This window comes from Nyctereutes procyonoides, unplaced genomic scaffold (genome assembly GCF_905146905.1).
Source record: "Nyctereutes procyonoides isolate TBG_1078 unplaced genomic scaffold, NYPRO_anot_genome, whole genome shotgun sequence".
NCBI lineage: Eukaryota > Metazoa > Chordata > Mammalia > Carnivora > Canidae > Nyctereutes > Nyctereutes procyonoides.
The window spans coordinates 16,319,950-16,346,046 of NW_026575146.1; the positions used below are offsets into that span (position 1 = coordinate 16,319,950).

The following is a 26,097-nucleotide window of genomic DNA, read 5'->3' on the forward strand; positions in this document are numbered from 1 at the left end:
TTTAAAGGTAGAAAAGGCAAAATTTTTTAGGTAGATTGGATTCATGGCCTGTGGAAAAAAAAGGAGTCAAGCATGAATGTAATGTTTTTGCCTGAGAAGATAGGACACACATACACACACACACAGAAAGAGCAAAACAGACTGTATTACTGGGATGGGAAGACTCAGAAGAAGGTGTGTCTGTATATGTGTGAATGTGCATGCACGTCTGTGTGTGTGTATAAGTGGGGAACTGCAAAAAAGAGCCATTTCCACTGTGCTCATCTTCAATTTGATAAACTGCTACACAGCCAAGATTCTGAGTGGCTAATGGAATATATGAGTTTGGAGTTGAGGAGAAAGGTGTGGGTTGTAGATACAAATTTTGAAATCATATGTGCATGGAAGGCTGGGCGGGAAAGGGTTAGCATCAAGCCTTCCATGCATTTTCTCATTTTTCTGGCTCCAGGAAAGAAAGATGACTTGGTCAGATTCTCTTGTAAACATGCTAATGGTACATCCATACAATGGCATTTACTAGAAAAGATTTCTTAACTATGGAATACATTAAGCAGGAAATACTTATGTGATGAATGATTCCTCGAGTGATGAATGATGAGACAGTTTATATAATTGAGAGATGTCATGTCAATGATCATTCTGTGAGCTTCTTGGAGACTTCATTTATTAAGTCTGGCCTAAAGCACACCCTAAGGTGCTGAGAAGTGACCTAGGGAGCCACGCCAAATGACCCACACTTCTCTGTGCTTTTTGGGTACCTCATTATTACCTGTATCCTTGAAGTAATTAGTAAAGCTTGACACAAGGTTACATCTATGATTCCTGCGAGTCTGACTTGACAATCTGACTCTGTGTTCTCAGTAGTCATGAGGCTGGCTGAGACTAGCTAACCTTTTCTAGGAAAGATGAGAAGGAGCCAGCAAAGGGGACTGAGGAGGCAGGTGGAAAATGAAAAGGATGTAGGTATCCTGGAAGCCAAGGGAACGAAATTCTTCTAGGAGGGTGTCATGATAAATTGTCCCAAGAGCTACACAGAAGGCAATTACTGAAAATTGGTTGGAGTCGGAAATGCAGATGTCACTGTGACCTGGACAAGAGCCATTTTCAGTGGAGTCATGGAGCCAAAAGTCTTAGTGGAGTCAAATGGAGTCAAGACAGATTTGGAGGGAAGGAATTCTAAGAGGTGAGAATGGGTACTTCTTCCTGTAGGAGTTTGGCTGAAAAGGAGAACAGAAGCATAGGAGAGCAGCTAAAGGGGGTGGTGGGATTATAAAGGATTTTTTGAAATTGAAGAAATAAGGGAATGAGTGGAAAGAGGAGAGGAGAGTATTGATGATGTCAGCTAGGAAACAAGCTCTGACCTTGGGCAGAGGGAGGAGCAGGATCTCAAGGGTGAGTAGAAGGGTTGGCCTGAAAGGCATAAGGCCGCCATCCTTAGCAAAGGAAGGAAGGGAGTATTTGGGCCCAAGGGCAGACAGACAAAGGAGGTGTTGAAAATTTGAGAAGAGAAGAAAGACATCAATGACCAGGGGAGAGGAAACAGATAGAAGGAGCTAGTATTTTTGCTAGGCAGCACTAAACAACCCATTTGTAGGCAGAGATTATGCATTGAAAGGAAAACCAGTCGGCAGAATTTTATGTTTCTCTACAACACATGGCTGCTAAGTGCAGAGTAGGCAGGAGGTTGGATTTAAGCCAGGTGGTAAGGAATAAGAGATAAGGCACTCCTCGGTCCCTCCCACCCCTACATGGCTTTGGCACACAAATATCCCCTCACACGACTGTGAGTGATTTCAGTAAATATGTTTCAAATCCCTCTGAGGTGTTCAGCTCAGTGCTGTACCACTGGACAGTTCAACCTTTATGCCTATCCAAAATGGGTATGAAGTTTTAGTTTTGTAAGATGAATAAGTTCTGGAGATCTAATGCACAAAATGTTAATACAGCGAATGATACTATATCGTACACCTGAAATTTGCAAGGAGGGTAGGTATTTCAGTGCTTCAGGCTTTTACTTAACATCTGCTATATCTCCTTTCTTCTACACTGGTTCTTAAGAACACAGAGGATGATGGAAGAAAACTATATTCCATAATAGCTCATTTGTTTTATCTCACACACATACAAGGGTATTAGAATAACAATACCAGGATCACTATGAATATGATTACTAAAAGCCTCACATGTATTTTCACATGCTATACAATTTCTCCTGCCAAATTTTTCTAATAATTATACTCTATGTGTATTGTTGAAGCATATGGCCATTCCATACTATGCTTTCTTTTCCTTAATTTTCATGTTATCTTGGGTCTACACACACACACACACACACACACACACAGACACACACACAAATATATCTCATGTTCATCTCCAGTCCTTATATTGGCATCTCTATGGCAATTTTGGTTGTTAGAAGCATGTTCTCCAGTAAATTCCTCACAAGGAGTATATGGGAAAAATATTCACTGAGGTCTTGCATATGTATTGGTGATGGTTCCTTTGGGGCCTTTATTCTTGAAAATGAATTTGAGTGGATATAAAGTTCTGGCCTCCCAGGTTTTCTTCCTTGAGCAACTTCACTGTATTACTTCTTGTGCTTCTGGTGGAAGGCATTATGGACAAGCCTGATGACAATCTGATTATTTTTTCCCTTTACACATTGAGTTGGTAATGTTTTCACCCAGATGCCCAAAGGATATTTTTTTTTTCTTTAGAATCTGGTAGTTTTGTTAGAATGTATCTTGGTGCTGGTCATATTCTGATCAATTTTCATGATTCAAGGAAACTGCATTGAATTTAATTTTCAGTGTTTGCTCTATTTTCTTGCTTTGACATGTTTCTTACAGGATTTCTAGTATACATATATTGGATCTTCTTTACTCACCCTCTACATCTGTCAACTTCTCTGGAATCTGTCATCTCACTTTACTTTCAGGTTTAGAAGTTTCTTCCTTTTCACTTTCTGTTTCTCTTACGACAATATCTGTTATTTATTTGTGTTTGTATGATTTCTTTATCATATTGGTTCCTTTGCAAAGAGTGCCTTTAGTCTCCACCTGACTAACATGCTTTTCTTACCTCTCAGGACATCATTCTCCTCCTCATTCTCTGTAACCTCTTAAAAACTTTGTGTAGGATTTAACCTTGCTTCTTGCTGTTGCACAGTTTTACATGAGATCAGTTCTAAGTAAACTTTAGAAACAAGGAGGATCCAGCATAGCTCTTGGTGGCTCAAGAGCTTCCTCTTCTGGCTTGTGGGGTTCACTTTCCATGAGCTCCCAGCATTATTACCCCACTTTTAACTAGATTTCCTCTTTCCTCATCCCCTTCTCTATTCTAAACACATTTCTGCTCAGTGTGAGGCCTTGTTTCCAAAGATATCTTTGGCTGGTTCAGTTTTGTGAGCCCAGGGGACCCAGATTATTCATTCCCTTCAGATCTTAATGTAGACCTTTTGCACACCCACAACCCCCGAGTGCTTTTTTTGTATTTGTTTCTCCTGAATTTGGTAGAGTATCTTATCCATAGTTAGTAAACAGCAAACTGTTGTAGGATGAATTAATGGAATCTAACTCCAGTGAGTGTCATTTAATTCTTCTAACAAAACAATCAATGGCAATGGGAATTAATAAGAGTGATGCAGGATGGCTTTCTATTTTAAATAAATGGCTCTCAAGCAATTGGCTATTTTCTGATTTAATGATAGATCACCCAACTACTTAATTTAGTTAAGTGATTTTACTACTATGAATGATAGCTATTTTTTTAAAGATATTTTTTATTTATTCATGAGACACACACACACACAGAGACACAGGAAGAGGGAGAAGCAGGCTCCCTGTGGGGAGCCCGATGTGGGACTCAGTCCTGTAGCGCCGGGATCATGCCCTGAGTTGAAGGCAGACACTTCACCACTGAGCAACCCAGGCATCCCTGAATGGCAGCTTTTATCTAGGAAGAAGTTAACCTATGGACAAAGTCCAATAACACTTTAGAAATTCTTGCTGACAGTATTCACAGTGGTCTTAGTTACTGATGAAATGTGAAATTATATTTTTCTTTCTGCTCATTAGCTAAGGAGCTTATAAAAATGACTTAATTATAATTATTCTATTTGTGATACACTCAAGAGAATTTGAGCATACGATTTCTTTTCTAAAGACAAATATTTTAACTTATATACCTGTAATTTCTGATAATTAAAAAGTACACACATCTGAAATAAAACCCAAGCCTACTGAGTGCTTTACAACTGTGTTTTTAACATTGTGAAATTTCTAAGAACAAACATTTGACCTAAAGACAGTAATGAGTTAGTAGTCAGAGAAAGTTTCATATGCTAAGGAAAGAAATTAGACATGTAGTTATATGTATGTCATTAGAGATACTTGGTTCCCTTCAAGGTATGGCAGACATTTCCATGGATTTCTTTCAACCACTTACTGGCACAAAGTTGACAATGTATTGAAAGAACCCAACTATTTATTTACTAGAGAGTTTTAACAAATTAGCACTAAATAGGGCAGAATATGGAGATTCATCTGAGTGCAAAATACACACAATAGTGGTAAAGAGATAAATGGACTCCAATCGGGGGAAAGTGAACAGATACCGATCAGTTGACACTACTCGCATAATATGCAGGTGCTTTTTTCACTTATCAGTAATGGCATTTTAGGAAGAGAACTGAAGGAACATGATTATTATTATTTTTTTTATTTTTAAAGATTTTTTTATTTATTCATGTGAGACACAGAGAGAGAGGCAGAGACACAGGCAGAGGGAGAAGCAGACTCCATGCAGGGAGCCCAACATGGGACTGATCCTGGGACTCCAGGATCATGCCCTGGGCCGAAGGCAGCACTAAACTGCTGAGTCAGGGGGGCACTTGACAGGATGAGCACTGGGTGTTATTCTGTATGTTGGTAAATTGAACACCAATAAAAAATTAATTTATTAAAAAAAAATAAACTGCTGAGTCACCTGGGCTGCCCTGAAGGAACATGATTAATTTGCAATGTGGGTAATGTGTAGAATCTATTCTCAGGTGAGCTCAAAATTTTCTAAAAATCCCTTACTTACTATTTATCTTTGGAATCACTGTGACTGTGTGCGCACCTGTGTGTGTGTGGATGTATTCGTCTAACCTGCCAACTAATGTTGCTTAAGATATTATTAAAACTAGTCTGCAAATTTATGGATATACTTTCATAAAATGGATAATCCACAGACAGATAACTAAGATTATTTAGAGTGACAACATGGTATTCGCAAAAATTTTTTGAAAGTGAATATTAACAAAGCATACTACTTGACCTCTAAGGAAAAAAAATTTTAAAACATTTCTTACATTTCATCAGATTATAGTGAAAATGCATTCCATTAGTATGACCTATCTAGGTAAAAATCTCAACTCATTGCTATGATCTATATTTTATTTATTCAAGAAATAAATTATTCAGTCTTTATGTGTACTCCCACGGATATTCCTAAGCACGGAAGATATTCCTTTTAAAATATAAAGTTCAGACAAGTTTCAATAAACTGATATTTTAAGAATCTGAATAATGAATCATGGGAGAGTATAATCAAATAGAGGTTGTATTTTGGGGGTCTGCAGGTAGGTAGAAGAATTGAGTTGGGTAGAATATTGTTCTCTAATGAAGCAAGGTTCACGTGTTCAAATCCCACATGGGGCAGCTAGCTTCCTCCTTCTCGCTGGCCACTGACTGCATGCTAAGCACTGGTGGTCACTTGAGGAGTCGGGCTGGGAAGGCCCCGCAACTGACAATCTCGTACTCCTGGAAAACCACCCAAAACACCTGTGTGGGAAGACACGTACCTCCTTATCGTGATATCTGATTTGCATGCTTTCCTAAGAAAAGAAAGCAAAAAAGGAACCTCAATTTTGAGATTGCAGGAAATATAAAGTACAGGAATACTATAGTGATAAAACTGAAGTCTGAGAAAACTGGCAAACGTTCTGTCAAATGAGTCACAGCTTGTCAGCAATCCCAGAGCTCCATGGCAGCCTTTCAAATCCTCTGAGCAGGGAAGGAGGCTGTTTTTGTCCTGTGGTGGAATTTTTCAGAATATCCTTTTGGGGGCACTCAGGTATAGCTACAAGACAAACCCAACGGAGTAGGCTGGGACCTGTCTTGCTTTCCCTCCTTAAACTCTGGATTCTGCTAAGTCTTAGCCAACGGCACCTGGGGATTCCCTCCCTGGGTCCTCCCTCCTCAAATTCCCATCAGAAATGCCATTTGCTGAGCTACTATTCTTTGCCAAGCCACTGCGTCAACACTTTGCCCATGCAGCACCTTCTTTGTCTACTCTGGGAACTAAAAAGATGAAACCATGGAGTCACACAGAAGTTCAGTCTTTTGTTGAACTTCACGCAGGCAGGACACCTCTGATCCCCGATCAGAAATCAGGGCTATGGCTCTAAAGACCACTCTTTCTCCAATACCAAGCGGCTTCCACTTTCTTTTTTTTTTCTTTTTATTAAAAAAAATGCTTTTAGGGTCACCTGGGTGGCTCAGTGGTTGAGCGTCTGCCTTTGGCTCAGGTCGTGATCCTGGGGTCGTGGGATCTAGTCTCATGTCGGGCTCCCCCTAGGGAGCCTGCTTTTCCCTCTCCCTCTGTCTCTGTCTCTGTCTCTGTCTCTCATGAATAAATAAATAAAATCTTAAAAAAACATTTTTTTTTCCAGCTCTTCCTCAGTCATCCTTTTAGAAAATGATGAAAAATAGTTTCTTATGGAATTTCCTCTTTGGATAAAAAATCTAAAATAACTTCATAGAGAAACACACATTTATGATTAATCCATTTCTCCTTGGTATACGGAGGATGCCCTATTTTCTATATGTGTTAGAACTGGGGAAAAACAAAACAACCTGACACTCGTTAAATTCTCAGTAACCTTAATCTTATTTTTCCTCATTTGCAGGTAGTTAGCCCTGGGGGAGTTGGTGACAGCCTCTGTGGGTGTGCCTGCCACATTCCTGTTTGTAGTCTCTGTTTTGTTGCTAATAATGTTTTCTTCATCCCTGGACATCTGTCATCGACTGATGAAGTAAATTGGCTAGAGAAAGGGCTGGACCTTATTCACTGCATAGAAAAAATAATCATTAGGATGGCTGAAATCGGATGTAAGGAGAAAACAGATCAAACAACACCTAAAATATAATTGGAGCAATAGACTGTATCCTGGATTGCAATTTACGAAGTTTTTTCCTTTTTATTTTTAAATTTTTATTTGTTTTATTTTTTTCAAAGTAATCTCTATGCCCAACATGAGGCTCAGACTCATGACCCCCCAGATCAAGAGTTGCATGCCCCACCACTTGAGCCAGCCTGGGGACCTGAAGTTTCTTCTTTTTCAGATGTTCCTGATGACATGATGTCAAAAAAATACTTTGACTTCCAGTGGTTATGGGATCTTCTGGAAAGGAGGTCAAAACCAATTGGCTTCTTCATCCCTTGTCCTTTCTATGGGCATGGCAGGGCCCCTAGGAAGGCAATGCTATGGAGTGGGGGCTCCTGCTAAGTGTTTTCCTCATGAAAGTTTCTTTTTTTTTTTTAATATTTTTTTCTTTATTTATTTATGATAGTCACACACACAGAGAGAGAGGCAGAGAAACAGGCAGAGGGAGAAGCAGGTTCCATGCACCAGGAGCCCGATGTGGGATTCGATCCCGGGTCTCCAGGATCGCGCCCTGGGCCAAAGGCAGGCGCCAAACCACTGCGCCACCCAGGGATCCCCTCATGAAAGTTTCTAACAGTGAATGTGACACCATAGACTTCTGGAGGTTTTGCAAACAGGACTGCTGAACACATACGGGTTTAAGGGCTGTCAGCATAGGGCATGGTGGCCCATGGACACATGTTATTTATCCTTTACTACAGTCCCTGAGACACAGCTTTGAGTAGTACTACTCTTGGCCTCCAAATTCAAGTGCCTCTGACTTCCTCCAGAGGCACTGTGGTGTTCATTACCTCCCACCTCCTTCTCCCTGTCTTTTCCTGGGCTTTCCTTTCTTTTAACACATTTCCAAATGTTGGAGCTCCTTAGGATTCACCTGGTCCCTTGTCTTTAATTCTCATTTGGCAACTGCCATGGATTTAAGATACCATCTGCCCAGGGTGCCTGGCTGGCTCAATTGGAAGACTATATGACTCTTAATCTCAGGGTCATGAGTTCAAGCCCCACATTGGATGTAGAGATGACTTAAATAAATAAATAAATAAATAAATAAAATGCCATCTGTGTGCCAAAGATTCCATATTTATCTCTCCATCTCTGACCCCTGACCTCCTCTGTCTCCTCTGAGCTCTGAATCATACATCCAAATCCTGACCTGCCTCCTTCTCAATGCTTTAGGCCTATCAAATCTGTTCAGAGGTGAGCCCCAGCTTCCTCACCTCCATTCTCACCTTCCTACCACCTTATGGTCTCAGTAAGATAAAACTGTAGGACTCCTTCAGCTTATGAATCCCTGAGACCTGTGTCCTACCTCTGGATATTCACTTCCTTCTCTTTCCTCTGCCAACTGTCTTGATCCAGATGTTGTCCTGATTGGAGCAAGACTGACATTCTGGAAATGTAATTTAGTTAATGCCCACCCCCTGCTTAAACTTTCAAGAATTTCCTATTGAACTCAATCAAATCCAAATATATATATATATTTTGAAATCCAAATCTTGATCATGGCCTACATGGTGTGGATGGTCTTCATCTTTCATCACTGTCCCTCTTGCTCATTATCTTCCAGCCACATTGATTTTACTTAGTGGCTTGAACAGAACAATCTCTTTGCCTCTTGGGTGTGTGTGTGTGTCACTGAACATGTGCTTCTCTCTGCTTTGAATGCTCTTCTATTCAATACTGAGATCCCAGCTCAGTGAATAGTGGGTGCCTTCTCAAAATTTATGGCTCCTTATCTAAAATACGTCAAATCTCAATCACTGTTTGTTTTCAACGTAGCACTTACCATGATTTATTCTTGTGATTTCCTTGTTTACCATTTTACCTAACACTAGCACAATAGTAGTACAATAAAAGATATTCACAAAATATTTGTGGAATACATGAATGTTTCAATGTTGTTTCTTCATAATTCTGGTGATTAGTGATTGAACCTAAGGTGGGGGAACCTGGTATAAGTAGAGGTATTTCTGAAATGCCTTTCTTCTGAAGGCTCTCAAAACCCTATGTACTGACAGATATTATTCCTGGTGGGGTTTTTCTGTCTTTTTTTTTTTTTTTTTTTTTTTTAAGGCTCACCTTAAACTTTGGAGTAGCTTAATTACCTACTCTGTGATGATATCTTTGCCAATTAGTTTGGACTTGGAGGGATGAAAGATGCTTTATGAACGTGAATTATAAACACAAATCAGAGACAGGGCCAAAAAGCTAATATAAATGTGTTATGTTAAATTCCAAGGAGTTTTAATTATATTTTTATTGTAGGAAGGTAATTATTTATAGTGTTTAATGATTTATCTTTAATCTAGATCTCAAAAATCAAGGGCCTTTTAAGGACCAATGAAAATGGAAAGGAATCACATACAAAGAAATGAGATGACTGATAAGCATCTATCTCCACCATCCAGCAATGGATTCAGTAATTAAGCAGTATCTGTGTGCATCTTATCAATTCACTTTTAGGTGCACATCACACTTATTTTATTGCCTACCTTGTTGCTACCACTTCAATCTATTGATTGAGTGTAAATAATGCAAGTAGTATTTAAATCAGAAACATTTTCGTGTAGCACTTAATATTTGCAACTTACATTGCAATCCTATTGATTCACAAAAATTCTAAGACATGGCTGACCGTTTCTCTTCCTTGTCTACAAATGGAAAAGTCACATTAGTGAACGACTGAAGTGATGTGTCCAAGGGCACTGGTAACACACATTAATATAAAATCTCATTTTGTCAAGTAATAAAATTTGCTTCAAGCATCAAGAGAGAGCCAAACTGCTGTACCAGCTCCCTGAAAGGCTGCCCTACCCCAGCCTGCAGGAGCCGTGGGGCTGGAATGCTTTGCTTTCTCTCTGGAGCCTCAGTCACCATCTGCCCTGAGGACACTAGCTTTTGTCATGTATCATCAGGATAGAAATCTCCCAGACTGACACCTCCGGTTAATATCAGTCCCTGAAGCAGTTCCTGGCTCCCCTGTCATTCTCCTATCTGACCCCCATGCCTACGTGGTTCCGTACATTGCTTTGCCCTACTCTGCCCTCCAGCTGCCCCAGCTCCCGCCCCTGTGCTGGGGAAGCCAGGGCCAGACAGTCCTACCTGCCCTGTGACTTCAATCTACACCTACTGTTCCTCTCACCTTCTTCCCCCATTGAAACTGGCTTCTTCCCTGTGACACCACTTCCCTGGCGGCTCCCTCAAATACTTTCTGCACTTTGTACCACCAAGCATTGCTCTGCAACGCTCTAAGTAGAACAGTTTTCTTCTCTCCTGACACCCTCCAGCTTTGAGTTTCGAACCACCAGGTTCCACTGGGTGCACTTTCTCCATCTGCAGGCAGCTCCTGAGCCTTACCTCCTTCAATTTCTCTCTCCCTGCTCTCCCTGCCCCCATTTCTTCATTTCTTGAAGCTTCAGTTTGTGGCTCACCAGAAATCTTTCCCAGTCTGCTCTGGTAATAATTCTGGAGGATCTCAGTGTCCACATGGGCCACCCTTTCAATGCCCTGGCTTCCCAAACCTTTGGCCTCAACTTTTCCAGTTAAGTTTTCCTCTATACTAACTCGGCCACCAGCACTCCCGGCCCTCCCCTCACCCTGCCATTGCCAGTCCCTGCAAGCCTCCGTAATCTCAATGTCAAGGATCCCATTCTTTTTTTAAAAGATTTTATTTATCTCTTCATGAAAGACACACCAAGAGAGGCAGAGACACAGGCAGAGGGAGACGCAGGCTCCCTGCGGGGAGCCCAATGTGGGACTTGGTCCCAGGACCCTGGGATCATGACCTGAGCCGAAGGCAGATGCTCAACCACTGAGCCACCCGGGTGCCCCAAGGATCTCACTCTTCAGCTAGCACCTACTTTTCCAGCTAAACCTTGCTAGTACTCAAACTCTAAAATCTCTTTGGACCCACTGGGACCTAGAACTAATGGACCAACTACCTTTCCCATTCCCCTCTCTTCTCATCCCCCCTCTACTCTTTTGTGTCCTTGGGGGCGGGGACATTGTTCCTCACCATCTCTCCTCTCCCCTGCATCACCAACCCCCTACTCCTTTACAGAGTCACTCCCAGTGGCCTATAAACATGCCTCAGCTTTTCCTGTAAAAGAGAAAATTATCTTGATTCCGTCTTCCCCCACCCCAGCTACCTCATTTCCTTGCTTTCCTTTACAGCTAAATTCCTCAGAAAAGAAGTTACCTACATTTGTTGTCTCCCATTTCTCTTCCTCCTCTCAGATGAACCCAATTCAAGCAATTCAGGCAGGTTTTCCCTCCCTGTCCTCCCTCCCCCATGCCCTGGTCAAGGTCACCAATCACCCCCAAGTTTCAAATTCCATTGTTCATTTCTCACTGGGCTCATGCTTGGTCAGCAGGAGGCATGGATGATCAGTCTTCCTCCTAGAAATGTTTCCTGCCTATGGCTTCCAGTTCACACCCTCTTGGATTTCTTCTCACCTTACTCCAACCACATCTTATATTTTATACTTTTTACATGAAATGAGCATTACTGATTGTCACTTCAGAACTTCTGTACTCATTTATTCCCTATTTGGACAGTTCCTTTCCTAGACGTCACCAGGATGCTTTCTGGCACACCCTTTATGTCTTTACTGACAAATTACCTGTTCAGTGAGGTTATTTCTGACTACCTGATATAAATTTCACCTCTTCGAAGCCCCAGCTACCACTACCCTCTTTTTGGTTTTATTTTTCTCCATGGCCATAATAACCACCTAACATAATGAATATTAAATGTGTCTGTATGTACATAACATCACAGTTGTCCATTGGTATTTCTTTCTCCCTCCTATATTCCTATAACTGAGAATGGTATCTAGCACCTGAGTAGGTGCTCAGTAAGTATCTTCTGAATGAAAAGAAAGAAGGAAGGAAGGAAAAGTGCTTTTTCAGGAAACAAAGATCAAATTGTTGTGATACACCAGGACCCCATGTTGCACAACTAATCAGAATAATAGTGATTTTGATTGTGGCTCAATTACAATTCTAGGAGAATGCAAAGTGGCCTGACTTGTATGCAAAACTAAGGAGATGATTACAGTTGGCTTCTTTCCCTACTAATCACCAATGACTCTAACACAAATAGGGAAATAATTTGCAAATATTGGTACAAGTTAGAAGAGAGGGCTCCATTATCTGAGTGGAAATGTCAGGGCAACAATCAGTAATTCTTACTTTAAGAAATCTCTCAGGCTTTCGCAGGAAAATGGCTGGGAGATGCATGTGTTTTCCTAAATAGGTATGTTTGCAGGATTCAGTTATTAATTCTTACCTACAATGAAGGATAACTGATTTTGATTACAATTGAATAAACACTATGCCTGCTGAATTCTGGATTTTGCAGTATGAAAATATAAAGGAGACATTCTGAAACCTGTTAAATCAAGGAATTGAAAATAATTTTAGTTTTTTTATCCTCCCCCTATTAACTCCTTTCTGTTTTTTTTAATTTTTATATTTTAAATTTTTTAATTTAAAATTTTAAATTTTATTTAAATTCCATTTGCCAACATATAGTATAACACCCAGTGCTCCCCCTATCATGTGTCCTCCTTATTGCCCATCACCTAGTTACCCTATGCCCCTACCCACCTCCCCTTCTGCAACCCTTTGTTTGTTTTCCAGAATTAGGAGTCTCTCATGGTTTGTCTTCCTCTCTAATTTTTCCCCACTCAGTTTCCCCTCCTTCCCTTATGGTCCCTTGCACTGTTTCTTATATTCCACATATGAGTGAAACCATATGATAATTGTCTTTCTCTGATTGACTTATTTTGCTCAGCATAATACCCTCAAGTTGTGTCCTCGTCGATGTAAATGGTAGGTATTCACCCTTTCTGATGGCTGAGTAATATTCCATTGTACGTATATACCACATCTTCTTTATCTATTCAACTGTTGAAGGACATCGTGGCTCCTTCCACAGCGTGGCTATTATAGACATTGCTGCTCTGAACATTGTGGTGCAGGTGTCCCATCGTTTCACTACATCTGTATTTTTGGGGTAAATACCCAGTAGTGCAAGTGCTGGGTCATACAGTAGCTCTATTTTTTACTTCTAGAGGAACCTCCACACAGTTTTCCAGAGTGGCTGCACCAGTGTGCATTCCCACCAAGAGTGCAAGAGGGTTCCCCTTTCCCCACATCCTCGCCAACATTTGTTGTTTCCTGTCTTGTTAATTTTAGCCATTCTCAGAGTAAAGTGATATCTCATTTTGGTTTTGATTTGTATTTCCTTGATGACAACTTATGTGGAGCATTTCTTCATGTGCTTGTTAGCCATGTGTATCTTTGGAGAAATGTCTGTTCCTGTCCTCTACACATTTCTTGACCTGATTGTTTTTTTGGGTGTTGAGTTTGATAAGTTCTTTGTATATCTTAGGTCCTAACCCTTTATCTGATATATCATTTGCATAACTTCTCCTACTCCCTAGGTTGCGTTTTAGTTTTGTTGACTGTTTCCTTTGTTGCACAGAGGCTTTTTTTCTTGATGAAGTCCCAATAGTTCATTATTGATTTTGTTTCCCTTGGCTTTACAGATGTGTCTCACAAGAAGTTGCTGTGGCCAAGTTCAAAAAGGTTGCTGCTGTGTTCTCTTTTGTGATTTTGACAGATTCACATCTCACATTTATAACTTTCAACCATTTTGAGTTTATCTTTGTGTATGGTGTGAGAGAATGGTCCAATTTCATCCTCATGCATGTGGCAGTCCAATTTTTTCAACACCATTTATTGAATAGACTTTTTTCCCCACTGGATATTCTTTCCTGCTTTATCCAAGATTAGTTGACCATAGAGCTGAGGGTCCATTTCTGGGTTTTCTATTCTGTTCAATTGATCTACATTTTTGTTTTTGTGGCAGTACCATGCTGTCTTGATCACAGCTTTGTAATATAGTTTGAAGTCAGGCATTGTGATGCCCCCACCTTTGGTTTTCTGTTTCAACATTCCTCTGGCTACTTGGGGTCTTTTCTGGTTCCATACAAATCTTAGGATTATTTGTTCCAACTCTGTGAAGAAAGTCCATGGTATTTTGATAGGGATTGCATTGAATGTGTAAATTGCTCTGAGTAGCATTCTTCTAATCCATAAGCATCAAATGTTTTTCCATCTCTTTGTGTCTTCCTCAATTTTCCTTTCTGTTTTTAATCTAATGTTGGACACAGTCATCCAATTTTACAACATACATGTATGAAAGAAAAACATACTGACCAAAAATGCATCAATAAAACTCATCTTCCTTTGCATATTCCCTGGTCAGATGTGGCAAAGATGTCCTTTGAGTAAAAGCCAGTAAGAGGGTGAGGTAGGTCTCCCTTTCATGCTGTCAACTATTTGGTGTAAGCATTTCAAGAATAACTTGACATCAAGGTTTAACATAATACCATGGAAGCTGTAATTCTATACAAAGATTAAGAAATTTACTTTTATGCAGTCAAAAGTATGTGTGTATAATTCAGCACCCTGAATTATTTACTTAGCACATCCATTTAGAATCTGTCATCTGAGTACCACAGTACTTAAATAATCTACTTTTAATGGGTCATCCTTTGTATATAAGTCACAGATTCACATCCAGAGAAAGCAGTTGCAGTGAAATATGGAGAACATGCACAAAGTGCAAAGGTCTGGTGAGAGGAGCTCTCACACTCACCCACAGACATCATGTCAGACCACCTGCGACGACTGATCTCTTAGGCATCATGCATCTGGGCACTTACTTGTTTGCTTATCTGCCAATACGTTATGCCTGCTTACTGCCAGCATCCTGAGATGAAATACTCTGGCAGATAGCAGATGTACCAATTAATAACCTGTCAGGTCTGATGGATAGAAGAGGAAAAGAGTGTCCTCACACATATCTATGGTGTGGCTTTCTTCCCCATTTTAGGGCGCCAAGGGTCAGGAGACATACTCTGCCTCCCTGGAGAGAGCCCAAAGTGTCTCATTAGTGTCTATCTTTCATGACACTGTGGCGCTGCCTTTGAGAGGCTGACTCACCTGCTCTTCTCCAAGAATCCTGAAGTGATGGAGCTCTTTAATCAAGGAGTTGGGGCAGCCAGCTGTTGGAGAAAACAATGAATCACAAACATGTTATTACCATTCTGTACAGTAATGTGTTTTTATGTGCAGTTCTGACTATCAGCTGCAGTATTATTGCGGAGGACAAACACACCTACCTGCACAACATGTTCCAACCAACCACACAAAAGACATACCTTTGAGGGAGCTATGACTGCTGTCCAGGTCCCCTCTGTGACACTGGGAAGGAACTGCAGGTGAGCCTCACCAGGACTTTTCTTCCTTCTGATTGGGATCTGGCCTTTGTGGGGCTTTAGGCTCCCACATCATTTCTGTCCAGTGTGTTACTCTCCCTCATAGAGAACCAGGATTCTGACCAGAGTGGGAGAATTGGTGAGTGTAGGTTCATTGCCCTTATTGACCACACCCTGTTCCCTCGCTTTGCAGGCAGGGACCCTGCACACAGAAAGATAAAGAAGACAGGGCAGCTGGACACCGCATCTTCATGGGATTTGGTTGTAGTTTAGAACCATGCCTGGTTTTTTCAGGAGGATCTGTCATGACCAGAAGGATCCCGTTTTTTGGTCTGGAAAGGAGTTCTTATGGAAAGGACTCAAGAAGAGAGCCAGAATAGTTTGGGTGCTCATGACCTTCCATTCTACCCAGTCAGTAGGAGCCTCTTTAGGCTTTCAGATTTTCTTTCTCCATTTGTAAAAAGAAATAAGTAAATAAATTATATATATGTATGCCAGCACATGCTTAATTATCATTTTAGTAGATGTGCTGCCAAAGCGAGCACATTTAAGTTATGTTCCATCTCTATCTTTTTAACAGAATAATCCTACATATTAGGTTGTAGTCATTTACAATCTTAACTCTAGTAACAAAAATTGACATAAAAGCCCATTTCCTAGATACAGTCTATGGATTACATAATCTGTTGAAGTTTCTAGTGAGGAATCGGGTTGCATGCACAATGTACCAAAGCAATCACTGTGCTGTTGTCCTTGTTACTCAGCATTGAGAAATAAGGAGGATGAAAGTAACCGAGGACATCGGTCTAGGGAGGACAGGCTGAGGAAGGAGGGAGTTGTCATCGTCACCGGGGTGAAGGAGTTATGCTTTGCCAGAGAGATTCAATTTGTGCTTGGTTCTAGAAGATAGCATTAGAACTAATAGGCAAAAATGACAGCAGTAGACTTTGGTTCAATATAAAGAAATTTCTAACTTAAAAATGGACTACACTGCCTTATGAGCTAGTAACTGTAGGTTTTCAGACACAGGCTAAATGACTATTTCCGCAAGATACTGCAGAGATGAATTTGACAGAGTCCATTCCAGTTCAGAAATTCTCTGGTCTTGTAAAATGCTGAAACACAGTTTTAGTGTTTGATGTTATATTTGACACAGTCTTTATTAATTTATTTTTATTTATGATAGACACACAGAGAGAGAGAAAAAGGCAGAGACACAGGAGGAGGGAGAAGCAGGCTCCATGCCGGGAGCCCGACGTGGGACTCAATCCCGGGACTCCAGGATCACGCCCTGGGCCAAAGGCAGGCGCCAAACCACTGAGCCACCCAGGGATCCCCCGACACAGTCTTTGATATAACATTTCATACTTTGAGAGACTGGTTTGTAAATGCTTACCAAAGTAGTACTAAGGAGTTTTAAAAATATAAACACAATGTAAACGGGTGATGTCACCACCTGACAATAGACCAATAAAATAAATGAAAATCCTGAGATGGATATTTTGGCAGAAAACATAGCAGGTTAATTGCCTCAGGCACACCAATGCTATAAAGAAAGGAAGCTAGGTCCTTGACATTAGAACTGTGTTTGTTCAACTGGATGCCATAGGCATGAAGTCTGAAGGTTCTTTTCGAGATGCTCATATTAGATATTTTCATAACTATCTAAACAATTAGGAGAAGTCATACTGGATTATTTGGTTGGCTGCCATTCAACCAAAAACTATAGTGGAAGTTCAGCCTCATACCAGTTCTAGAGTTTTAGATCATCTTGGGAACAGGAAGTTCTGTGAAACTCGTAAGGAAAGAGCTCTAGGGATGTGTTCCCAACAAGTGGGGGGCCCATGGTCTGGCACCAAGTGTAGGAGGTGCACTCGGGGCGGGGGACCATGGGCACAGGGACACCAAGCCAACCAGCCAGGGCCTTGTCTGCATCCTGGGAGAACAGTTTAGGAGCTTTAAAATGCCAGCATCTGTGATACTCAATTCACAGAGCTAACTGGAATACTTTTTTTAAAATTTACATTTAATTTATAAACTTTCACTGGGGCCTTCCAGTTGTAGGAATATAAAATGTTTATGTCCTCATTTATATTGAGATGTATTTAAAAGGATACTATTTTGCGGAATAGGTTTATTCAACCTTGGAGGTTTTAGAGGATTTTTTTTAAAGTAGTCCTCCATGTCCCTCAAATTTGAGAAAGACTTATTTGACTTCATTTAATGCCAGGTAAAATAAGAAACAGAATTTAAAATTAGCCTGTCTTCAGGATTTGTATTCTAACACTCTCCTAAGATGTAACTACAAGGATTGATGTCAATGAGGGTTCCAATATAAACATCTTTCACAGAAGACTAGATAATTACTTGTAACACCTGGAAGGAGGAATAAAGTATAATAAACGAGGACACATATGGCATTAGTTACAAGGGAAGATGTGTGAGGGGTCAAGACTTTTAAGAGACCATCGAGGAGCATCCTGCTCGCTGCAGAAACATCAGTGTGGGAAATGGACAGCCCCAAGCTCCCTGTGAAGGCAAGTTCCCAAATTATGAAACTAGAAACATAAGACACACAGGGAATCCAGTAGTGTGAGGAGGGAGGTTGGGGTGCCAGGAGAAAGAAAGAGCCTGGCAAAGAAGGATTCCGTGAAGAGTGTTGTTAATGCTGGGGCTGCACTCTTGCTTTTTCCCAATTCTTCACACAGAGTCTCCTCCTGCATGGCAATGGGTCATCTTCTGGAGCCACCATGGCCTACTTGGGCCAGTTGAATCCTCACAGTGCCCAGCATTCTCTGCCTTCAGGCTCCCAAGGGGAAATCTTTTCTCAAGATCATAGAGGAAAGGCTCCTATTAAAATGTGCACGTGGTGAGGGGACATGGTGGCTGGGTGGCTCCGTTGTTAAGCAGGCAACTCTCGGTTTTGGCTGTGGTCATGATCTCAGGGTCATGGGATGGAGCCCAGTGTCTGGCTCTACACTCAGTGGGGAGTCTGCTTGAAATTCTCTCTCTCTCTCCTTCTGCTCATCCCATTTGTGCATTCTCTCTCTCTCTCTCTCTCAAATAATCTTTAAAATAAATAAATAAAATGTGCACATGGGACATCATGCCACCCCCCGCCCCATAGGGTTTCCATCTCAAAGAAGGCAGTGGCCTTCTAGGTCCTCCACCCTCTGAGCCCTCTCTCTCCCTCCTCATCCCACCGGGCTTGATCGCCTGCCTGCTCCTGACCATTCCACACGCTGCTGTCTCCAGCCTTCTGTGCTTGCTGCTCCCTATCCCCAGAAAGCTCTTGGCCCTGACATCTGCATGGGGGGGCTCCCTGCCTCCTGCATGTCCTTTCTCAAACGTCACCTTCTAAGTGACACTGCTTGGGGCGGCCCTGCATGAAATTGCAGCCTGTTTTCACTCCCTTGCCCACACATCCTCATCACGCTGTATTTTCTCCAGAGTGAAATCATCTTCTAATGTACCTTACACCTCATGTACTTTATTCTCTGTCACCAGCTGCTGAAATGCGAAGGTGACACGTGGAGGGATGGTTGCTGACTTGTCCCTGTGGTATCAGCCATTCCCACAACAGTGCCCGGGTATGTGGCACTCACTCAACAGCAGGTGCTCTGTGGATGAGTCCCCTGCCATGTGGTCACCATGGCACATGGTGGCTGGGCAATGGTGGCACCCGGGAGGGGGGCTCCCACACCACTCCTCTTCCCCCTCCCAGAAGTCTCAGTTCTGACCTCCAGCCCTGCAGGTGCTTTGCTTCCTGCGTATTGGTTACATGGTCTTTTCTGAACACTCATCTTTCATGTCCTCCAGGACCTCGCACCTTCTTTTCCTTCTCTGGGTCCAGTCTTGCCAATCACTGCTAGTGTAGCAACCAGGGCTGGAAGTCTAATAGAAACCACGTCATCTCCCTGATGCTGCACCCCTGCTGAGTGGGGGTCCAGTCCTGGTAGGCCCTGGCTGTGGCTGGCCTTTCAGTTTTCTTTGGCCAGCACCCCCTCACCTCCCTTGGGAACTCACCAAACCATCACCATTCTTCTTAATTAACCTCTAACACTTCATTCCCAAAATAAGACTTCACCTGACACAGGTGTAAAGCTCTTGTCGTGAACGTGGAGACAAGGGCCCCAGCCCCCCCACAAGGAAGGACCATGGCTGAGCTGTCTAGGGACAGTGACAGAGCCGTGCCCTTAGCTGCAGACAGTTGCCTCATCTCAGGTCATGTCTTCCAGGGACCCCAATCTGCTGCCCAGGACAGCACCACCTAGCTGCGTGGACTGCACCTGCTCTGAGGCTCTGCAGGGGCTGAGGCTCTGTGAGGCCTGGATGACAGTGTGACTCCCTACTCTGTCCAAGCTGGCTCCCTTCCCCTCCTTCCGAGGTGCCAACCCAATAAACACCAGTACTCCATCCTCTGCCTCAGCCTCGACTTCCAGGGAACCCAGCTGGTAGCTTTCAAGGGCGCCATCCCTGAATTTCATATCCCCTCCTGATTATGACCCCCTGTTTCTATCCGTCTCTACTCCTCCAGACTAAAAGGGGAAATAGTGTCTTTCTCAAAACAGGGCTCATTCTTCATCTGTCCTAACCTGTCCCTGCTCAGCCCCTAGTAGAACTAACGCACCAATCATTCCCTCTCCTCATGCTCTGCCACTTTGTGGCATGTTCACTTCAAACAAAGTGCTATTCAAGTCTTCCCTTTAAATATTCAGCAAAAATCCAGCCTTGAGCATGTAGTTAGCACCTTCACTTCCTTTCTCCTTTCATTACAATGGTCTCTGAGGAAAAGCCTGCAGCCGTTGCCACCACTTGAAAATAGCAATTGGAGCTATGGATTCCAGAAGCGAAATACCAAAATTGGGGATTTCATGCCCTTTAATAAAAGTTCCTGCGGTCAGGGCCTGGATTGAAGCTCTGGTTGTACACTCACTAACTGGTTACATGCTCCTGGATAAATCAGTTACTCCCAGTGCCGAGATCTTTTACCAGGAATAATCCCCATCTCCATCTGGAACAGCAGTTTTCAAAGTATGTGAAAACAACACAGAATGACAAAAAAATCAGAAAGTGAACGCATTGATAATGATATTAATAGTGTTTCCACATACGGCTCCCTCCTGCTACTTCTTTTAAAAATTTCCTGAATTTAAAAGGGAAGTGGCTATGTGAAATAATTGCTGCATGATCTGCTATGTTAAGAACTAAAGGTCAGGACTTCTTTTTTTCAGCTCTGATGTGTGAAGGGATTGGGAGTTATTATTCTTAACTTTACAACAAGGAAAATCTGGGCAAACTGAAAACCAGCAACTTTCCTTAGACCCATGAGAGAGCAGGTGTCACCCTGGAATCTTGAGAGGCAGGCAAATCCAGCAAGTGACAACCCGACCTGCCAACGTGGAGTGGAAGCCACACAAACTGCAAATGGGTCGGTTTCAATGGACCGCAGATTACAAGACAGAGACTGTCGGAGTGGTTAAGAACGGAGAGAGCCAAGACCTGAAGGTTAGACGCTGAGCCATTTCCTTTATCAGAAAGGAAGATCTGGGGAAGAACCCCCAGAGCTCAGAAGAAATTCCGTAATATGTTGGCTTGAGCAGGTGATTTACCAAGTACAAGTCCCAAGACTATCAGATGGCCGGGGGTGCAGTTGATGTGATGGGGACCCGACCACTTTCTCTAGATTTGGCAGATCAGAAGGTGAAAACCATGACTTGTTTGGGGAGGGCAAATGTGAAGCTCTAACTCACTTGCAAAATATACTAGATGATGAAAAACAAAACAAGACAAAAACCATACTAGATGATGGTTTAGGGGAGAAACGCTGGATAGTAGAATACGCACGATGCCAGGCATTTAAATCTGTTGTAATCTTGCCTTGAAAAAGAATTGCTGAGGAAATGAACTGAGTAGCAGTGCTGCATCCAGAGCTATTTTGGGTGTCCTACCGAAGGAAAAGAAATGTCAGGTTGGCTGTGAAGGCTTTGCAAATCTAGCTGCGTTGAAAGCACAGACTAAACGGGCACGCTTCTGTGAATGAAGAACATGTGTAAAATCAAGAATGTGGGAGGCGGGGACATGCCTATTAGGACACAGGCTTCTTCCTGAACATGCCTGCAAAAGAGCAAGTGGTGCCCAGACGAGAGAGGTATTTCCCTGGTTGTCTCTGTCCCGTTATCCCCCTCTGCCACCTGCCCTGTGGGTGGATCCCACAGCCTCTTTACCCCACATGCGGGGGTGGGGGTGGCACTCTCAGTCCCAGCCTGTCCCCCTCTCTCCATTCCCATTTCCCTGGCCCTGGAGGAGATGAGAAATAATGAGGAAGCTAGAACAGGAGAAGGAAATGAAGTGACAGTCCACCCCCATCACTAACCAGCTGTGCAATCTTGGGCCGAGATACTGTGTCAGCTTCAAGCCTTTACTTCCTCTTGTAAAATGAGAGTAAGGATATTAAACTCATGGGCTTGCTGTAAACAGTGTGTGTGGGTATCCACGTGTTTGTATACATATTACCTAGTATAGTTCCTTGCACACGGTGGGCTCCTAGCAAATGGTAGCTGCTCTTCTGAGGGCCTCTGGAGAGCGGGGGTGCTTGTCAGACTGCGCTTGAGATGGTTGTTCCGCTGCCCTGCCAGAAATGCCTTGTTGCCTGAACCCTCAATGTTTAGAGGTCAATTTTGCTAACGGAGCCCAGTTCCCTATGACATATTTGAGATTATTAGGGCAATCTGCTGAGAAACAATGGATCATCAAGTATGTGTATGTGTTTATAATGTGCATATATACACACATAGATATACTCACATGATCATATGGGCTTAGAAAAGTATGGATAGCATATGTTTAAGGCTTTAAGTTTGTTGCCTTTTGTTAATTCATTTATCCATTTACTCACTATAATAAACTCAAATGATTAGTAAGCAATTTGATGTTTTTATTTGATATCATAAAACTTTACAACATTTTTTTACCTTTGAACTAGCTGGAAGATTTTTTTTTTTTTTATCCCACTGGTCATTTCAAATTGCATCATTTACATATCTGTATCTACAAAGTGAATGAATAGAGGCAATCGGGAAAATTTCCTGAACCCCCAGATCTCCCGGCACATCCAATTATCCAAATATGCATAAGGGAAACTGACTCAAATTTTCCACAAAAGGGACAGTTAGCAACTGCTTCATGTACCTTCTGTTTAGCCTTCTGAGTCAGCCGTAACGCATAGTAAGGGCATCACTTGCGTACACAATCAACAGATGGATGATTATGGCAAACAAGCTGTGGTTTAAAAACAAATATTCTACAAAGATGTCAAAGAAGAGAACTGACGACTCATAATTCTGTTTAGCCAGGGCTGATCTGTTTTTTTTTGTTGCAGGAGGTGGAGGGAGCTCTGGTTTCTACTTGTGGCTGCGTGTTTGTAATTTTAAAGGCTATTTACCTTTTGTCACCCAGGTTGTGAGCGAAGCAAATGATACAGCTGAGTAACTGACAATTCTACCTTGAAATTCTACCTCTAAATCCCAGACTCTAAGGGTTGCAAACTACTTTCTGCCCTGTCATGGTGGTTTAACAAAAATGGATATTAGATTTTGCATATAAATATGCCGCAAGTTCAGAATTTCATAAACAACGTTATTTTAATCCTCCAACTAATAAGATTAGTCTGTTGAACTTGAACACACTTCTTGTGTTTGGGGGAGGAAATAGGCTACCACAAAGACACCAAAAATCTACTCACAACAGAGAAACAAAAGCAACACAAAATTTTAGAGGTTAAAAGCGTACATCATGGAGTGACTGAAAAAATGAACAAAAAGGAAGTAGGACGACTGGCTTTCTTTGGTGGTAGAGCCAGTCTTTATATTCATACTGCACATCACTGTATTTTCCAAAAGAGATAAGGCATTCAGTGTGAATTCATTGCCACACAAAGCTTCTATCAATGGCAACTAATTAAATTGAGTCACAATGCATTTTTAGGGGCACCTGGGTGGCTTCGTCAGTTAACTATCTGATTCTTGATTTCGGCTCCGGGCATGATCTCTGGGTTGTGAGATTAAGCTCCTGAGTCGGACTCTGCACTGGGTGTGGAACCTGCTTAAGATTCTCTCTCTCTCCCCTGTCTCTGACCCTCCCTTTACTCCCTCTCTTAAAAAAATTAGGGCTCCCATGTGTAGGCCTATCACGATTTCTGTTGTGTTTATTTGTTAACATCTGCTTTTCCCACACCAAACACAGACTCCATGAAAACAAGGACTTGCTCAAAGCTTCAAAGGACATGGGAACTGTGTCTAGCCCAAGGGTAATACTCAATAAATATGTGCTGAGTGAATATATAAATGAAGGGGAAAAGTCATTGCCTTTTGGATCTTACAAACAAGAGCTTTGGAAAATAGATGACTTTATAAGCCTGTGTAGAGTTAATTAAGGTTGTATGAGAGAAAGTCTATTTGCCCCAGGATCAGTTTTGTAAAATCTCAGAAATTAATTATTTTGTATTTTAAATGCAAGGTTTAATTTTTAAACACAAAATATTAACATGCCACTACTTAAGCAAGAAAGGGTTCTTGAAATGTTCCATTTTCTACTGGCCTTGTCAAAATAAGGCTAACTTTCAGCGAGAGTAGATTTCTAAATGGAAGGCAGAGGCTAGGGTCTGCTGAGTGGCTTCAGATTGGGGCCACCCTGATGGGTAATCAGACCACTCAGACCACTGTGGAAACATCCAGATATCTTCCTTAAGACAGTCACACAACTGCCAAACACTATCTGATGATTTTGTTTATATCAATGACAATCTTACCTAATTCCTGTATTTTTATGGACTGCCATTTAATTTCTTCAATGATCAAAGACAGATTTATGTAACTCATAGTCATGTATTCAAGAATGAAATGTCTTCATTTTTAAACAACTCTTAGCTGTCACTATCCCTAGATGAACCCCTCTGTCAGTCCAGAATTCTCTTCTACAATGTTACTTATCAGCTGCATTTCAGACTTTGTCTCAAGACTTCAGTGACAGGGACCAGGGGACCAGAGGATTGGCCAAAGAATCTCATTCTAATAATGAGGTTCTTGTGGTAAGAAGGATCTTTCCACATATTAGTTGTAGCTTTGGAGTGATAGAGATCATATCTAATCCTTTTAAACTTTTACTGACCTTTCTCCCCTGGGGGAAATACCTATTTGCCTGCAATAATCTGTGATACATGTGAAAATTTATATGAAGCATCCAGATGTTCATTTCCCTTCCCTCTATTCTTAGATTTGAGCTTGTAGTTGGCAATATCCCTGTTCAAATGTGGTACCAAGCAAGTCTCCTATTTATTTGTTGTTGCCACACTCATCCATGTATTTGGCATCAGATACCTGAACAGATACTGTGGAGCCCAAGATTGAGATTTCATGGTGCTTTTTTTCTGAGAAGGCTTTGACAGATGTACTCTGTTTGCAAGGTCAGACTTCTTAGATGAGAGTTCTCATACTTGTTCATTTTATCTTTGACATCACACTGATGGGTTTCCTTCCACCCTACTGATAAAGTGTTCTATGATGCCCACCCTGAACTTGGGATCCAAGAGCTTAGTTTAGAATAGTCCTTAACTTGTTGGCCCCAAGGGAAAGTGTAAAAGCATGTCACTTATTCGTATATTTAAAAGTCATAAATCAAATTAAAAAGCTGTTAAAAATATGTTTCACCTTTTGAAAAATAACACCTATATGAAGATCTAGAAGGTGGGGATTTGGAACTCTCAGACCACTGGGAGGACTGCTCCCAAGAGTCCCTGACCCTTCCTGCTTCTCTCATTCCAGATTCTGACCTCCTCAAAGGTCCTCCACACATCCAGCTATTGCAGCCCCTACCACGAGTTACCTCTTGGCCCATGTCTCAGGAAGACAGAGCTGGTTAGGACCTCAGGTCTAGTGATCCCGTGAGCATACCACACCCTCCTCCATGACTGCTTCCACAGTTGGTTTTGGTGAATCCGAGGTGGCTCTTAATGATTACACATACCTTATCAGTGCTCACACTATTTAATTTTTTCTTCAGTTGATGGCAGAAACTGATAACAAACTCATTGCTCTGCAGTTTCTGAGATCTGGTCCTTTCTCATTTTGGAAAGTTAAAAAAAAAAAAAAAAGCCAACCTCACAAACTCTGAACTCTGTTCTTCATGATTGCTCAAAGACCCCCAGGCAATGCCTCAGAGGTCACAGGTGGATGTGCTTGCAGACCTCACAGCAACTTAAAATACTTGTGTGTTCCTCACTCTGTTCTCATTTTTCTTATGCGGAGCTTCCTCTTGAGACTGGCTGTTTTCTCCTTTCCAATATGGGAGATGTTCTCTTTGCTCAAGGAAACAGTAGAGACCAGGATTGGAAAGCTTTTCTGTCTAACATTGTGCCCTCTTTCTCAATGAGAGCTTCTCTTTGTCTTGTGTCCAACTTTAAAAGCCTGTTGCATTGTCTTTGGTTATTGAAATGAGAATGTCATCTCATTCCGGGCTTCTCTGGACAATATGTTCTCAGGTTGGTGCTTTTCTCTTCTTTTCTCTGCTATTAAACCCTCACTCATCTCTCCTACC

At 41.9% G+C, this 26,097-nt stretch overlaps 1 protein-coding gene across 2 annotated transcripts in view; it reads right to left on the minus strand.

Moving 5' to 3' along the window:
- Window positions 1-26,097, minus strand: part of PRKN (parkin RBR E3 ubiquitin protein ligase) — a 1,295,055-nt gene that overhangs the window by 182,430 nt on the left and 1,086,528 nt on the right. For both annotated transcript variants that reach the window (XM_055312055.1, XM_055312054.1), the window contains one exon: window positions 15,230-15,291. In XM_055312055.1, coding sequence (XP_055168030.1) covers window positions 15,230-15,291 — 62 coding nt within the window. The remainder of the gene's footprint in view (window positions 1-15,229; window positions 15,292-26,097) is intronic.